Raw genomic sequence first — 18,915 nt, forward strand, 5'->3', positions numbered from 1 at the left:
AAATATATAGGATGGAAAATCAAATCAGCTGAAATCCATTTTGTTTCAACACTGCCTGTCCCCAGAAGCACTAGAATCAAATAAAAATACAGTATGAGTTTAAAAGGAAGCTAAGTGTAGCATATTGAGGTAGCAGCTGACAATCTCAGGTTCCAATGAAATCTGAATCAGAATACACTAAAACAATCATAGAAGAAATGGACTCATTGTGAGTGAAAAAGACCACTGCTGTTAAACTGTCCTGGGTAGAATATGCTAGTTTGTTCTACCTTGCATGGTTTTAAATATAAAACCTGGAGATATATACTCTGGCCCATAAATACTTGTCCACTTTGACACTAAGGGAGGTGAGGTAGAGAAACATCAGCACTGGGAACCTGCTGTGGACCAGGTGTAAGACAGCCACTCACCTTACTATGCAAATGGATCCTGATCTAATTTAGCTGCAGCTGCTTCTGGTAAAAAAATCCTCCATAACATAAATTCATCTGGCACAGGAGAGCTCTTCTCCCTAAGCCATGATGTATTTTCATCATGGTGCTGGATGTCCTATTCTGTCTCTTTCACTGGTAGTGAGAACTGAGGTTTAACATAGACCTGTGCTAGCAGGATACTTTTCTAGACAAAGGAATTCTTCCACAAAATGCCAAACTGGCATGAGGCCACCATCCTCTATAAATGCCACTCATAGACCAGGGGAACAGACTTTCTTTGTAGGCAGAGTTGGCCTCTTCTTGAAATCTGCTTCATATTAAGAGTCAGAAAAATCCATGGTGGAGCATGTAAGAGGATGGAGTTTTCATGCTCATAATTCTGGACATACGTAAGTCCTGGTAGGATACAGCTTCTTTGTTAATGAAATAATCTTATTTAGTGTTGATTTACTCTTCCTCTCAAATGAGTTGTGAATTTCCTTTCAGATTTCATGGAACTGTTTCATGTATCCTAAAAAAAATCCCACAGCTTTTTCATGGCATTGTTAAAAGCCATCTCCCTTTGGTGAATCTTTATATTTAAAGACACAGACTCTTTTTTTTTTATTTTATCCCTCTTCTGAACATTGGGAAGCCTTCTAAAGAGGAAGTCAATGCTCTTCTATGTGTTAGGGATCACTAAATAAAAGGAAGAAATGAAAAAAACCCACCAGTATGGCATGAGAAATGTGGGAGGAAGGGCATCTTAAAAAACTTTAATCATATTTAAACAAATCATCAAATTTTCATTAATAGAGTCAGTATTCTAGGAAGAGGTGAAAGCTGTGAGGTGGCTTTTATTACCTTGGAACAAGAGAGCTGAAGAACACACAAATTTAATGGAAAATATGCAGAAAAGGACCTGCAAATATTTGGAGGGAAGGGGAACTGGGGAAAGGAGGAGGAGAGGGCTTAGCTTGTACATTCCAAAATATGTAAAAAAACATTCTTCAATTACAGTAACTAACCTAAAAACCTTTTGGATTTGAAGTTCCAGCCCTAAGTAGAAAATATGTAATGCCAGAGGCTAATAAGTAAAGAAGAGATTTGGCTTGGTATTGAGCAGTGTAAGTTCAAAACATTGCTATCGTAATAGGGATCATTATGAACTAAAGGTCAGCATCACTGCAGGGACAAAACATAACCCAAAACTCCACCACAGCATTGTTCAGTTTTCAGAAAGGAAGCTACATACAAATGAGGAAGCCTGCTGAAAGTGAACCAAAAGATTCATAAAGCATGTGAAAACAGCATGGAGGCACTACACTGGAAACTGAAAACAAATCCATAGTGTCAAAATGGAGCCTTAGAAGACCTAGAAAGGTGGGGTGGCCAAAGAAAAAAAAAAATCAAGAAAACTCTCTGAAGCAAAAATACAGGGAACAAATTGTCGTGCTTAAGAGCACCAAATCACCAGAACCAGATGAATATTGGGTCCAGGGTTCTAATGGAAGAATAAAATAGCTGTAACTGTTAACATTATTTTCTTGTTTCATATTTTTTTATAAGGAATGTAATAGGAAAATGCAGTGATAGTTTTTAAATAGTGTATCTAGTCAGGTTTGTGGATCTGCAGGATTTCCCCCCCCCCCCAGGAAATCTGGAGAGGAATATACTGTAGAAGAGACAATAACATAGTTTTAGTAAAAGTGGGTATGCCTTACATCTCCTAGTATGCCTTGAAGGAAACATGAGCATATTGGTAACAGGGTATAGGCTATTTGGCATTCCACAATGATTTTAAGGTCTTCCAGCAAAGAAGCCAAGTTCCTGTGGGGTAACAGTGAAGGCCTTCATGTGGATAAATAACCACTTATCTGGTTATTTCCTGTAAAATATGGAGTACAAAAGGGTCAGTTTTTCCAGCAAGGGAGATAACTGCTCCAGCAGGTCTACTCTGTCCAGCATGTACATAAATAAGCTGGAAAGGAAAATTAATAATGCATTTCTTGATGATACAAGCCTGTTCAAAGTGCTCTAAGATGAGGACAGGTTGCAAACAGCTTTAGAAAAACCTCACAGTAGTGACTGACAACAAAGTGATGGCAGATGAAATTGAGTGCTGATAAGTCTCAATCAAAGCATATGGAAGAAGTCATCCCAACTTTACGTGCATAGTAATGAGGTCTCCTTAGCCATTTTAAACACTCCTTTAACACTCATGAAATGATCTCTGAAAATATCACATCAATTTTCAGGACTGTTAGAAGGCCAAATGAAATGCTAGGAATTACTGAAAAAGCAGAAAATATCATGATGCTGTGGTATAAATCCCTGTTGTACCCATATCCTGTATATTGTAGGCAGTGTTTTGGATCCCCAATCTAAAAAAGATTATAACAAATTATATAAAAGATATACAAGGACAGAATAAATGGAGTAGGAGTGGGGTTTGCCTTGTGTAATTTCACATCTGCCAGGTAGCTGTCTGCATGTGAGCTTGTTGCCTAGGCTCCCAGTATAGTCAATGAAAATCTGCTTATTTCTCTTGTTGCAATTCAGAATGTGATTCATGTAATCCTACAGTAAAACCTTATGTTCAACTCCTGGTTTTGATCAGCTAGTGAATATAACGGGGCCATAAAACAACTTGCTTAGATGTAAATACCTCATATCCACATTTAATCAAATATATTTTGGTCTTTGTATTTTTCCTTCTTCCTTTTCATGGAAGAAGGAAAAAATATGATGGAGGGTTTGTAGAATCTGCAACAGCATAAAGGAAGTAAGTCCATCACAAATGGTTTATCACTGTCTCTCATGAGGTAAGAATTAGGGAAGGTCTCAAGTGATACGTTAAAAAAAAAAAACGAAGAGGTGGCTCTTCAATCTATATATTGAGTTTAACACAGGGGTGTTGGATTATAAAATGCTATGTTAATTAAAAAAAAAAATCAAGTAGGTAATTTAATAGAACACGAATTCATCGAGATCTTATTGACATCGAAACACAGCTTCTGGCTCCAGAATCTCTGATACCCAAATTGCTGAGCTGGAAGAGTACAGCAAGGACCAGGGAAGCTGATGCTTTTGCTTACTTTCTGCCTTAAGAAAGTAATCCGTGTGGGTTACCATCAGAAATGGATAGGGTGAGATGAATTTTTCATCTGACTGATTATGGCCACTGTATGTTCTAGACTTAACATTTAGCTGATTAAGGTGTCTGTGGTATGTGTGGTCTAGAGTTCTTGATAATTTTCCAAGGCATTTCAAACTATTTTCTAACAAACAGGACTGTAAGGATCATTTAAAATCCAATCTACCACCTGCAGTATCACATACCAGTGAAATTGTGTCTTGCGTAAGGACAGTTATAATGAAGATAATTTGGCACTGTTTCTCTTATCGCTGTTCACACTGAGAAGTCATTTACACCCTGAGCAATTTAATTGGTTCAAATAGATCTCCTTGTGCTAGTGGTACAACACTCACCATGTATATTTGTTTTTAAATTTCCAACAGCTTAGTTCAATACATTTTTCTGATATAAAATTGTGACATGTACAGTATTTTTTATGGAAAAGGAAAAAAAAAGAAAAAATGAATCAGTCTTATACTACACAATCTGCTTATTAAAAATATAAGTGTTTCTGTAAAACACTTGCATCGTACTCATGAAATTCACAATCCAGTAGAAATTCTGCTTCTGCAGATGGCAAGTACTGTAGAAGATAAGGAAATTATTGCTGTTTATTAAACTTGTTTGAACACTTAAAAAAAAAAACTCGCATCAAATTTCACTTACTGTATACAAAAAAACCTAGCTCTACACTAATTATGGTCTTCTACTTCACCTTAATTTAGGTATGATTGTGTGATTTACCTCATTCTTTATGTCAGTCTTCAAGTCAACATCGCAGATGCAAATAACTGGTTTGAAATCAGAGAGATATTTAAATATATGTTTACAAACAAGAGGTTTATAAGCTTAGACCTGTGTGCTTTGCCTCAGCAATGACGATTTCAATCAAAGCTTCATCCTACTGACATACAAATAAATAGAAAATCAATGTGGCTTAATAAAGAAACTGCTTTAAAGTGCATTGTAGTGTGGGAACTGATATTTGCATCCATTAATCTGCAGTGGTTTTTATTTTTTATATATACGTATATGATCTTTGATTTTCATTTGCATTGTTTATTATATATTATAGTATTATAGATAAATATATACACATGTATACTTGTATTTATATACAAGATGGGGACTGATAACACTAGCTGAGAGGTGTTCTCTCACCTTGAAAACCAAGCAACACTAGAGGAGCAGAGGTGACCATTCAAATATAAGCTAGAGAGTCATGACCGAGGATCTTGGCCACTGAAACTAATAGATAACAGGAAAAAGACAGTAAAATAATTGTTGACAATGTATATATATATCTTCAGCCTTTGAGGCCTTTAACTTACTAGAAAAAAAAATTTAATGCATGCTTTTTCTTCTCTGAACTCAATTGCTAACAGAAAAGATCAGGGTAAACACATGTATAACTGTGCAATAAAACCAAGATTGTGAGCTCTTTTATTTGTATTGCAGAGCTTGCTCTACTCTACACTGCAAATCAGTTGTGTTTCAGTGGTATAAAACTAGTGAGATGGAAAAGTCAAGTGTTAAGTCATGAACTTGGTGTATGCCTCTTCTCTCACATTGTGTCACTTGCATCATTTTCTGGTTTGCAAAATGCACATCACTTCTGATGGTGTGTTTTATCGCTTTATTGTTAAGAGTCATTCACTGTACATGATTCCCACTTAAATCAGTCTAACTCTTTATGTTCTGGGGTAATTTAATATAATCAAGAGAAGTCAAGTCTGGTTTTGAAAGACATTTGAGGAACAAGTTTTCAACTATGTTTACCTGAAGAGCAGTTCATGGCATTCTAACATCTATGAATGTCTTCATCCTATTTACTCTTACACTAAGATCCTGGATGAGATTTTTCTGACCTTTTTTGCATCACATGTTGATGAAATGATTATTTGATGATATAAAATGTGATGCAGACCACATGTGGTCTGTATTAAAAATGCTTAGAGAAAGGAGTCAGAAAGAATGACTTATATAGCAAGTAAATTACCATGCCTTTGTGTGCAGACATCATATGGCAATAAAAAGTGCTCCTGGAAATGACAGAATTTGTCTCTTAGAAGTGGTTCATTGTTACATTTTGACATATTTTGTCACATTAAAGATTCATAAATGTCTCCTAAGAAAGGATACATATGGAACAGTGAAAGATCTGCATAGAGATTCCTCTTTTAGATAGAGTCATAGTGCCCTGAATTTATCTGAATTTACTCGGATGAATCATGGAAACATTGCCATCAGGTCGTTGCTTTTAAAACCAAGAAACTTGCAACTAGCAGTTTGTGTTTCTACATACATTACTGAAATTTTTAGCTAGACTGCTCTTATGCATAGTTTTAAAGGTTATCTTGCAAGATGCATTATTTCTTTTTTTTCTGAAATGAGTCATGTAGGCCAGTTTGGAATTCATAGCAGAAAGTTTTTATTTTTTTACATTGATCATAGCCTTAGTTAGGTCTATAAAAGTTTTATCATTGCTTCTCTCTCCATTTGCTGTATTTGAGAACAGTCTTCCTTAGTTTTCATGTGTTAAGCAGTGTTTATTGTGCCTGTCCATCCCGAAGAACACATGCTTCACACACATAAAGGATGAGGCAAGAGAGAAGCATGCTCTGCAGTGCACATCCCAGTAGGTGTGCTGGTTAGAGATTTGGCTTAACTGGCTGAAAATTGCTATGAATGTTCCAAGTTTATATCATTTTCTGAAATGCTGGGCCTTATCCTTCAGACCTAAAGTCCATATGAAGTATTATAAAAAGATTGTTAACTGCATTGTGACCACTACACTTCTTCCTTTCAGCTTGACATGGAGTACCTTTACATTACAAATCAGCTGGTAGCAGAGCCAGTACTTTTTGAAGTCAGTTCTTATCTTTATTTATATTTAATTCACACAGGTTTATCGAGCAGAAATAGTACCGCTCAAAGAAAAAGTGCATCATGTCAATGAGCTCGCTCACCGGTTCACTCCCTCTGATATTCAACTCTCTCAGTACAACCTCAGCTGTGTGGAAGACCTGAACACAAGGTGGAAGGTGCTGCAGGTACATATCCTATGACTTTTTTCTTTATGCTGCGTTTAAGTATATTTTTTTTTTCTGCTTGTTTTTCTCCCTGTGGAACAGCACTGAAAGAATACTAAGGAATGAAAGAGGAAGCCTTTCAGTAATTGTGTCCCTGTGAGAAAATAGGAGTCAAAGCTAATGGTGCATTTTCATATGCTTCCAAATAATTTATCAAGTAGAAATTGGGTAACCCAGATTTTCATACAGTCAAAATTCTCATACAATTAAAATATTTAATAGATTATTTACCTTTTAATGTTGTTATAAATACTGAAACATTTACAAGTTCTTTGGATTTATTTATTTTTGTCTACATGTATATCGCTTAAATTTAGATTACTTTGTGTTACCTTGTGCTAAAGACTTCAAATGTGTATAGTTTTTCCAAAATGCACTGTATCTTAGCTTAGACTTCTAGGAACAGTGTACATGAGAAAGCATACATAAGCATGCATGCACTGGTAACTGGTGATGTATGTCCCACAGAAGAGGCGTAATGTTATGATTAAATGAAGGTACATGAAATTAAATTAACTTCATCGGGTGCTGGATTTGGCTCAGTAATTTTTTGCTACATCACTGCTTCACATTTTGAAATTGTGTCACTGTATTTACCTTAATATATTGTAAAAATGGAGGAGTATGGAGGTTAATAAAATGCTTTGCCTTCGCTGTAAAAAAAAAACAAAAACCAAAACATTATCAATGAACAATAATTAACCAATTCCCTCCTGTCCTATATACAGATAAAAAATCATGGTGCTGTCAACTCTAATAGTAAGAGTTTATTGCTTTTTTATTGCTTCTCCAAAAGAAATCTCTTGGCTCTGTGGCACCTCTGGTTTATCACCAGTTCATGAAAATATTAACAAGAGTTTTTATTTTTTTTTTCCTAAATAAAGAGTTTGTAATAAGAATCCTAGTTTTAAGTAAAAGATCATTAGTCCAAGACCTTTGGTCATTAGTATCTACTTTTCCCTAAATCCTCAGGATAGAGTTCATGTAATATTATTAAAACAGATCAATAGAAATCTGGAACACAAAATGAGTATTCCCAAAATGTTTCTCCCATGTATTGAAGAAACCATATCTGTTTAGTTTTTGGGTTGGTTTTTTTTTTTGGTAAATGACAGCTGATTAAGTTAACAAATTTGCTATGTTTCATTGAGAAATACCTTATTTCACTAATAAAATAGTTAAGTAAGTTCCAATTTTTTGATGAAATATACTTCGTTATTTCAGCAGGAAATAATGGAAAGCAGTATGATTATTCAGATTGAAAGCATCTAGGATATGAAAAAGTAAAAAAAAAAAAAAAATCTGAGAGAAACCCTGAGATAAATGTTTTGTTCTTATCATTCATGAAAGCAGTAAACAGAATGCCAATTTGATAGTCTATTTATAAAGATACAGAGGAAATCACATGTTCACACATATTTCAGGAACAATATGCTCTTTTTCCACAGAGTGTGGGATATGTTGTGAACAATTCACTTTTCATTGTAAATTATTGTCTCACTTTATCAAATCCAGAGTATTTGGAAAGCAAAGTGTTTCATCTTCTATGAAGATAGATAGTTTGAGATAACAAGTCAGAGTGAGATGTTAGAACTGATAGAACAGATAGATAATTGGAATATTATTGTTTACTGTCTTTTTTCCTATTTACCTAAATGTCATCTGGAAGATATAGAAAGCAAGGTGAAAACACACCAGTAGGACTTTTTAAACATATCCTGAGGGGAAAAAGACATAAATAACTTTGAAGGTTTATCATGTACAAAAGGCCAGTATGTGACCTCTGGGAAGAAGAATAAATCTGTTACTATGATACAATTTTTCTACTTAAAAGGGAGCAGAGTCTGAGACACTTTGAGACGCAGAGCTTATTTTTGTTAGAGTAGAAGAGAATGCTTCAGTCCAAAGGGATGTACAGCAATCGTTAGATCCAGCTGTTCTACATGTGAAGTCTGCTGGACATTGACACACCTGTGTGAGTGGCACTTTTTAGAGTATTATGTATTGTTCTGTGTTAGGGTCAGACTTACCTATGTATGACCAACACTCCAGTTAGGTGCAATGCTATTTATAGAAAACTGACATTTTGGCCACACAATAAAAAAAGCAAAAATACAAATAATTTTTGTTTCATGCAGAACCATTCTACTTCCAAAATAGGTTCTTATTCTTTATTTCTCCCTTTTTTTAATTAATTGGCTTTCTTATACTAATGTCACATAAAATATCTACTTAATATTTTAGTCCTGTCATCACTTTTTCTCTTAATTTCAGCATTGTATGTATTTTCATGTGTCTTTATGGTACCCATATTTTCTCTGTGGCTTCTATTAATTCATTTTTTCAGAAAGTATTTAATCTTTTTCTCTCTTTTTTTTTCTGCCTTTCCACATCTTATTTCCCTTCTATGTTTTGTGGGGTTTTTTCCTTTTTTTTTTTGTTGTTCTTCCTTTTTTTTTCCCCAGCTGTAATGCTTCTTTTTTCCACCTCCAGGGCTAGAGATCTCTCTTCCCTCCCACTGCCCCAGCCCCATCATATTCGTAAAGAGGAAAATATTTCTTAGCCACGTATCCCATTTCCTACAAAATATCACTGCAGGAAAACCATAAAACAGAGCCTTCTGCGCTATTGCTTCTGAGAAAGAAGTTATGTGGGTTATGTGGAGAAAAGTCCATCAGAACATAAGGTTTATCAGATCTGAAATAATAGTGCATTCTAGTGTTATGAGTGAGTTGCAGTGTATTACTCAGAGGATGAAATTATGTCTTGCTTGTTGTTTTACTAACACAGGGACTTTTATAAGATCAGAGGAGGAAATGTATCATTTAAAGCCAAATCTTACAGAGTGATAATATTATATTCATTTGACAATGCATTGCAAATTTGTATTTGCATTCAGTCATTGGCAGTATTCAGTCATTGGCAGTATTGCACAGTTTGTACAGTGAGATTAGAGTAGTATCAAATATTGCAGCAGAATCTTCACAGAACTTAATTTATATTCTGCAATAATGTATGTTTGCCATTATTTACCTTTTTGTGTTCAATTTTGGTGAATATACACTGGGGTATTAGTGGAAGAAAAATGTATGGAAAGCACTCAACCAATTACAGACTCATCCAATCCTGGTTTTGAAGTGCTGTGTGGAGGTGCTTTTCATTAATGAAAGCTAATGCATGCAGCTCAGTCACTGAAAACTATATCATCATTTGCGGAGTTTAAGCAATGTGAAAATAATTAGCCTCGCACCTTTAAAGGAGTAGTTTTGAGGAAAATATGCTCTTTATTTTTCCATTTTTCTTAAACATGAAAGGAGAGTAAATCTCTCTAGGGAGCTGTTTGTTATGAATTTCACAAGGATCTCTCATGTTCAGATCCTGTGTGCTTCAAACAGTATATGTAATGAGATCATCCTAGGGGAAAACATGTCTGGCAAACTCTTGCTTACTCTTATTTGACGATTGAGGAACTATGGAGACCAGTTTGGCGGGAGTTACATTCACTTCACTTTGGTCAGAGATCTAGTTGGTGTAACACTGGTCAAAAGGCAAAGCCTCTGACGTGAAAGAATTTACAAGTATCCCATGGGGAACATAGCCTTCCGTTATGAAGAAAGATTTTGTTGGTTTAAATCAAATTCTATCTACTCTTATCTGGAATAGTACTTCTAATATGCTAAAAAATATAGTAAGAACTGTGTTTCATCTAAAGAAAATGGGATTTTAGAGATGTTGTTATAGTATTTATATACCAATATTTTTAGTTTAAAACGTTGTAATGTAACTCACAAATATAATTTGCGAGTGGGTCTCTGTCCATAATACTGAGCCTAGCCCATCTAGTTTGTAAAATTAACCAGGCTGGAGGAAACACAGAAGTATGAACTTGCAGCCCAGAAAGCCAACCATATCATGGGCTGCATCAAAAGGAGTCAAAGGAGGTGATTCTGCCCCTCTACTCTGCTCTCCTTATACCCCATCTGCATTACTGCATCCAGCTCTGCAGCCCCCAGGAAAAGAGGAATGTGGACCTGCTTGAGTCCAGAGGAGGAGCCATGGAGACGATCAGAGGACTGGAGCACCTCTCCTCCAGAAACAAGCTGAGAGAGTTGGGCTTATTCAGCTGGGAGAAGAGACTCCGGGTATTTCAAGGAGACCTTAAAGCAGTATTCCAGTACCTAAAGGGGGCCTACAAGAAATCTGGAGAGGGACTTTTTACAAGGGTGTGTAGAGATAGGATAAGGAGGAATGGCTTTTAACTGAAAGAGGGTAGATTTATATTAGATTTTAGGAAAATATCCTTTAGTATAAGGGTGGTGAGATACTGGAACAGGTTGCCCAAAGAAGTTATGGATGCCCTATCCCTGCAAGCATTCAAGACCAGGTTGGGAGGGGAATTTGATCAGCCTGGTCTAGTGGAAAGTGTCCCTGACCATGGCAGGAGGGTTGGAACTAGATGATCTTTAGTGTCCCTTCCAAACCAAATTATTCTATGGTTCCATTATTTCATTCATTTTAGTAGTCATTAATTTGTTTGCCTTTCCTCTTTTTTTAAACAATATTTTTGCTTACATCATCTGTAAATAGCTGAAAAAACAGGAGACAACTTTTGTAAATATATGGAGCCAAACCTAGCTTATCTGTAATTACTAATTAAGGCATTACTAAAATCACAGTTATTTTCAACCTTGAAATTCAAAATTATTTTAGTAGTTGCAGATTTTATCTTCCCAGCAGAGAGGGATTTTGATCCTTTTTGGAAATTGAGTTTCCCCATCAGAATCTTTAGTTAAAATGTTGTTTTGTATAGTCTGTGAGAACTGGTACTTCTGCCAAAACCACAGTTGTCATGATTCTTTAATGGTCTCTTATTTGTTTAATGGGCTATGTCAGTTGGCTGCAGAAGTCATATACCCACATATTTTTCTTCATTTCTGTAAGTTTGAGTCTCAGTTTTGCTAAGTGTTTGTCTGCAAAAGTACCCATATAGATTCATTTTACAGTCATTTATTCCTAGGAGATCCTGTTTATTCATTTCTGTATGCTAGTGGAGGAAGGCAAGCTATGTATTCAAGTCCTCTAATAAAGTGTGTATCAAAAATTGAAAAGATTCCTTCCTAAATTAGGAGAACATCTTCATCGTTCTCTATGTCATGTTTAGGGCAGTCAGTGAAAGAAAGTGTGTATTTAAGTATAAACAGGCATGGTTATCATCAACAACCAGCAGAAAAACTAATAAAAATATATTGAAGTTATGACATTCTGTGTGATGAATTTCAGTTTGTTGAAACTGCAAATGCTTTAGTCATTTTTTTGTTACAGATACATAAATTTTAGAGTTTTGTTACCATTTTTTTGACTTCATTTACTTTGGAGTTTTGTCCTCTATGAAGATTTGCTTTGAAGAACCATGCAAAATAGCAATTTATCCTACTTTATATTCTCATTTCATTGTGAAAATATGGATTTGTTTTGATGTATATTTCTGTTTATCATGCATGTGTGTGGATATATAGGATTATAAAATCTAAAAATGTTTTTTAAGAACCAAGAAAAGCACTTAGAATTTATCAAATGAAAGAAAATATGTTACACATGCAACTTCAACATAACGCTCTGCTGTACAATCTTTGTATATACAATATGTTCTGTAAGGTCTCTGATTTATCCGGTTGATAGATAAGTGATATGAAGAGAATAGGCATATTAGTTGATACATGTTAGTCTTGTTTGCTTGTAAAATAAGACTTCTGCAATTTACTTCCACCTGTCAGCAGTTATAGATTACATTTGGCAGCACACATCTATATGAGTCACACCAGACTATATTTAGGATACTGGGGAAAACAGATATTATGATACTGTTGAAAAATTATTCACTGGAAACCAATATCCACTAGTTCTGTTGCTTTTTACTGAAGCAGTTTTAGGTAAATCATTCTGTTTATAGCTCTTTAACTGATATACTAGCCAACATAGAAACTGTACTGAGGGTGGGATTATTCATGCTCTCTTAAATTCATGATCCATGATACCTGTGCATCTTAAAAACATGAATTGAAATTATTTCTGTGAAAGTCCCTTTGATAAGAAAAGTGGAAGTTACATTTGGAAAATTAAAGCTCCAAGCTCCAGTCCTACAAAAATGTGTAGACTATGGCTGTTAGGAGTTTTTAATTTGGATGCTAAAATTGCACATATAGCTTCACTTTTTTTTCAACTGATTCCAATTGAGGGAATTCCAAATTGAGAGAATATGGCCTGATTTTTTCAACAGCATTTGGCGTGTATGACCTGGTTCCAATCAGCTATATTTAGGCTGTTCATTATGAAAATGAGGGGTGGGGAAGTTGTTAAGGTAGGAACATGTAACGGTGAAAAGTTGGGAAGTACACAAAGCTAGCAGGAGTCATAATACTGAAAACTGAACCTTGCAATTGTAAGTCATTCTCCAATCCTGACCTCCATATCACAGGCCTCTTTCCTTGCCAAAATGTAATCAACTCTCAGAGCTCATAATTTGTGGGTTAGATTTTAAAATGCAATAGAATAGGACAAGATTGCTTAAGGTAGGGTAGGATACATTGTCACCTGTCTGCTGACACCAGAATGATGATGAGTCTTTGCAATTTCTGGTTCTGCTCCATGCCCTGAAGGGGATGTACTGTGCTGACACAGATCGTCTGTCCATTCATGCCTGCTTGGTTTGAAGCAAGGTTAAAGCAGATGTACCAAGTTTGCTTTGAACGTGGAACATATTTGTTGCAGATAGTGTCCACAGAATTTAAGAGCTGTCCTGTAAAGGCTCTCTATAACATGATTTTCAGAGGCTTGTAACTCAATGAAACTTTAATGAATGTCATTGGAAGCAATATAAAACCACTTAGATTCCAGTATCAGTGCCAAAGTATTGTTAAGGGCTTTTAGAGGGAATGCAAAGCTAGCAAAAAATATTACTCTTTCTCCCCATTTTTACTAATGCCTTCTTCTGAAATACGATGATTAATTTTATTTTTTTTAGAGGAAACTTCATTTAAGGTGATAAAAAACACAGGGTACAGAAATAATACTCAAATTTCCAGTGCAAAAGGTAAATGTTAGTCCATTTTTTTTAGTTACGTACATTTTACGTCTTTCTGACTTACCAATTACTTATATTACTGCAGATATTTTTATGTCAGGCTGTCTACTTTCAGGTTACAGAAAGCTTTTACAGTCTTGAGGCTAAGCAATATTTTGTGCTATATTTTCTAAATCTATCTACTTCAGTAAGACTTTAAGTAAGATATTTATGCAATTTTATGAAGTTCTGTTGACAATAGTGTTTAAAATACTAAAAATATCCCTAGCATTAAGTTGTGACACAGTTTTAAAACCAGCCTTTGTAATTGATTTGTGTCTTTTTCAGGGTACTTTCACAAGGTGCTATCTAAAATTGCCATTGTAGTTTTGTCAGAGCTTAAGTAAAGCTGAATATTGTGTCCTTAAATGGAAAATTCTGCGTAGTGCGGAAGTCATATAATGGTAGGTTAACTGTAGAGGAGGGCACTTTAAAATGGCTAAGCTCCTGATATGTGCAAACATTTTCTATAAAACACTTTCTAATTTGGATCCACCCGGCACAACACTGGCAAAAAAGTTATTTTAAGACGTTCATTGCTTCCTGTGGCTCATCTAAGCTATCCTATTTTTGTGCTAGCTGTAAAACACTGATATTGCAATAACTTTAGAATTACACCTTTTAGTTGCAGAACAAACATCACATAAATTATAGTTCTTGACCTAGAGCTTGCAATTCCACTTTTTATTGATATTAATTTTTTTCTTTTGTACCTGGAGAATCATAGAGACATCCAAATCCTATGTTATAGATATGAGTTCTTTAGGATATGCCATTTTGTTTGGGAAGCCTCAAGTGTGTAGGTTTGTGCTGGTGTTTGTTGGGGTAGAGTCAATTTTCTTCACAGTTTCTCATATGATGCCGTGTTTTAGATTTCTGCTGGAAACAACACTGATAACACAGGGATGTTTTAGCCATTGCTAAGCAGAAGCACTGCTCACACAGAGCCAAGGCCTTTTCTGCTTCTCACTCCACTCCACCAGTGAGTGGGCTGGAGAGGTCACAAGAAGAAGTTGGGAGGGGACACAGCTGGGACAGCTGACCTCAGCTGACCAAGGAATATCCCAGACCATATGGGAGTCATGCTCAGCATATAAAGCGGGGGAAAGAGGAAGGAAGAAGGAAGAGACATTTGAAGTGATGGCATTTGTCTTCCCAAGTCACTGTTACACATGATGGAGCCCAGCTTTCCTAATAATGGCTGAACACCTGCCTGCTGAATTAATTCTTTGTTTTGTTTTGCTTGCATGCATGGCTTTTACTTTACTTATTAAACTGTCTTTATCTCAACCCGTGAGTTTTCTCACTTGTATCCTTTCGATGCTCTTCCCCATCTCACTTGTGAGGAGTGAGTGAGCAGCTGTGTGGGGCTTAGTTGTTGGCTGGGGTTAAACGACGAGACTGAAGACTAGATTAGACTTTCTTTTCTATTTTCTTTGTTGTTCAAAGTTGTTTTTCTGCTGTTTTTCAGTTTGTTTTAAAGCAAAATTAATAACATGACTAAATAGCATTAAACAATCTAGAAAAATAAGGCTAAGTCTACATGTGGGTAGTATATTCATTGTGTTGGATGTTTTCACTTTCGTCCCTCTGATTTCTTATAATAATCTCAAGTTTTTTGTGTCCTTTTTCCCCCAGTACCCTCATTTATGACTCTTTTTCATCTCTAAATAAAAAAAAAAATTAGTTCTGTCCCACTTACCTGACACATAACTGGTAATACAGTGCTGTTTCAGCAATTCAGTGATTTTTGGGGTATTGAGAAGAAATAGAAGAATATGTGTCTTCCATAAAATAGCTTTATGTTTCTTGTATATTCTGGCATTCCAGCTCCCTATCTCAAAGCATCACATTTCAAATCCTAAATTGACTTTGTCTGTACTTTCACTAGCCAAAGAGCTAAGGTAACTGAATTTGATTGCACATCAGCTGTCATAGCTAGCTGCAATGTATCCCTGAATCTGGCCAAGTTTAAAGAGAAAGGGTTTACATTTTTCTCATAAAGCCTTTATAACATTATTCAGTTGTGAATGACGTGAGATATTGTCAGACCAGTATGGTGTGTTACAAAAATCTTGCCGGCTTCCTCTTTTAAAAAGTCAAGATCTAATCCTTTTTCTTCATCAGCAACCAGGAGGTCAGCTCCCAAGTAACTAAAGTTTCTGAAAGACAGAGGCAAATCCAACTTTATGATCACCAATTTTTTCTGTCAGCACTGTGCCCCCACATCGTTAAGAGTGTGCTTGGTAATTCCACAGCTAAAGGGATAAGCCTGTAATGTTCAACAGTGCCGAGTCGTGCTGATTACCTTTGCCAATGACACTCTACATAATTTTTCAAATTATTTTAACCCCCTTGTGCATGAATTTACATGTTTTTAGATAAGTATCCATTTATGGATCAGAAAGGGATGTTATGAAACTTCATTAAATTAAAATGAAATTGTGTTGATTTGGTGTAAATCATAGTAGCTTTTTAATCTTAGTGTAGTTCTGATAGTTACATAGTCTAAGGGACCATCCCATTACCTAGAAAAGGGGGCCAAGGAAACAAACTTTATTTAATGTAAATTTCTGTTTGTAAGTTTTTATTGTCGCCCAGGCTGAGGCTCATAGATTGCAACTAATGAAGTATTTGTGATGTGAGCTGCACTACAGTATGTGGAAGGGCTTTGGACACAAACTGCGATTGTATATTTTTCAGCATGTTTATTGAAAGCATGATTATATTTGAGTAAAACATGTTGGAAAATCTGCTTCTGTTAGTCAGTGAACCTATTCTGGAAAAACAAATCACAGACTCTTTAGCATAACATTTACATGCTATTATATAGTATTCAGTGCTCTGTCAAATAGCGGTTACAAGGCAGGCTTTAGATTGATATGTTAGAACTTGAGCCATCATGGGCCATTGGCTTTGTCTCCTCTGTCATCCTTCACAGCTGTACCAAATGTTATCCCTGTTGAGCTTGCCTAGCTCAGATATCCTTATGTGACCCAGGAGCAACATTTGTGCCTTTTTGTGCCAGAAGAAAAACCCTTATTTTACAGTTTATCAAAGAAGATCCTAGGAAAGATGTAAAAGATGAAAGAATAAAAAGCCTGATTTGCTGTTTATAGAAAGCTAATCAATTCTTAAACCTTTAAATAGGAAATATCATTTGCTCCTGATGCTTCTAGCTCTTTGGAGGAATAGTCCCAAAAAGATGTATTCACAGTTGTACACAAAGTATATTTCATGAGCTCCTGGGCTGTATTATTTACATGATCAGTATATTCATACAGCAGCGCTACTGCTGAGGGATACTGTATTTCACTGTCTCTCTCATACTCAGACAGGCTCTAGCTTGCCAGAGATTTTTTTATTTTTTTCTGAATGAGCATATAACTAACAGATGTTTGGTTTTGGCTCCATGTCTACATTCTTTGAAAGCTGGAGAATTATATTGCTGACATTCAGACAACACTAATTCACATATCCAAGGAGCCTAATTTGCCATCCCTGAGATCCTGATTCCTGGTGTTCATGGGTTTAAAAACCATTTCAGTGGCACAATATAAGAACAGGCTGGGGAGTTTCAATAGTATGCTCCTGCTAAACATAATCACATTTTATAAACATCTGCGTCATTACTGGTGTGATTCATCTCTAAGCTGTATACAGCTGTGTTTCCAGTTTCAATTAACAGTCCCTTAATTGCATATCCATCTCATGTTACTAATTTAGTTAATTTATTCATAATTAAGAGTATTCTATTTTCTACGAAGGTTTGTTGAGCTTAGTACATAATAAAAAATTAAAAAACCCTAAGGCTGACTAATTTTGTTTCTTACAATAGTCACATCAGGACAAAAATGTTGTTCACACACCTAGAGAGGAAGACAAGATAGAAAGGCCAATTTTTTCTCTTGTTACTGTGGAATGAGAAACCTTTGGAAGGGTTTTGCTTTGTGTTTGAAAGCAAATGACAGTATGAATGTGCTCTTTTGTTCTCTTTTTTGCCCTTCTCCCTTTTGCTCAAAATGTAATGTAATTCTGTAGTTCAGACTGATATAGCAGGTTTTAATATATAAAAAGAAACAGAGACAATAAAAAAGGTGTTATAAGAACAGAGGTATGTAAGAGAAATGAATTGTCCTGCCTTGTGCATTTTTGTCCTCTAACATTTATATTTTAAAGTACGATGTATTTAAAAGGACCTGTTTGATTAGGAACTGTGAGATAGCTTTAAATTAAGCCCAAGACACACTCATGTGGAAGATAAGGTCCCTCATTAATATTATTTATCAGAGGGAGTGTTTGCTTTTTAGAAAATATTTTTGCATATCAGTACAATAATATTATGTGCAAAATGGTTTAGAAATCCTAGGGAAAAGAACAAAAACAAAACCAAAAACCTTCTTGAAGTTGTCTAGAATCTAATGATATTCTTCACTTACCATTTCAGCAGGATTGGTTACAACTCTCCAGTTCTTTGTAAATACATGGAATGCCCCACTGGGATATTCATTCGATGAAATGTCTACAATATTAAGGATTTGTATGTATAAATGGTCCTCTTCAAAAAAAAAAAGAAAAAGAAAAAGAAAAGGGGGAAAAATAATTTAAAATAAATCATCTTTAGCATGAAGAGTATTTAGATATTTATGTGTTAGTGAGCAGGTGAGCAGAGCATTAAAAGATCAGAATACTTTCTGGAAAAGAAAAGACTTAGAAATTCATGACAGTTGTGCCTCTTTAAAAACAAAAATATTTGTTAATTTTTTGGGATAAGTATTATTTCCTGAGTAGGCTATTATATTGCTATTATTTGAAGTAAGCAGAGGGCTCTTGAAGTTGTATGGAGAACACAGAAATAGTTCGATCAATATGTCTCAAGCAGAGCTGCAGGTTTTTAATGACAGCTGCTGAATCCCTTCTAGCTGCAAATCACAGTTGTCTGCTGCTTTTTCCTTTAATCTTCCCCTTCCTCCAATCTCCTTGATGCTTCTTTTTTTCTCCTCTCATTGCTCTTTTTCTTCTTGAAGCTTTCTTCCTCTTCGTATAAGCTTCTCCTTGTCTGCCATACCATCTACAATCATACCACTAATTGTTAAAAAAAAGGCTAGGAAGAAAATCACTAAACAAACAGAGAACACAACTAGAAAAAAA

At 35.4% G+C, this 18,915-nt stretch overlaps 1 protein-coding gene across 20 annotated transcripts in view; it reads left to right on the forward strand.

The window, feature by feature from the left end:
• The window catches only part of DMD (dystrophin), a 1,199,681-nt gene that overhangs the window by 1,026,657 nt on the left and 154,109 nt on the right, over positions 1 to 18,915 (forward strand). For all 20 annotated transcript variants that reach the window (XM_057411860.1, XM_057411861.1, XM_057411863.1 and 17 more), the window contains one exon: positions 6,459 to 6,605. In XM_057411860.1, coding sequence (XP_057267843.1) covers positions 6,459 to 6,605 — 147 coding nt within the window. The remainder of the gene's footprint in view (positions 1 to 6,458; positions 6,606 to 18,915) is intronic.

The sequence above is a fragment of the Pezoporus wallicus genome, unplaced genomic scaffold, assembly GCF_028554395.1.
Source record: "Pezoporus wallicus isolate ANWC-B61680 ecotype Strahan unplaced genomic scaffold, APGP_CSIRO_Pwel_v1 contig_1438, whole genome shotgun sequence".
NCBI lineage: Eukaryota > Metazoa > Chordata > Aves > Psittaciformes > Psittacidae > Pezoporus > Pezoporus wallicus.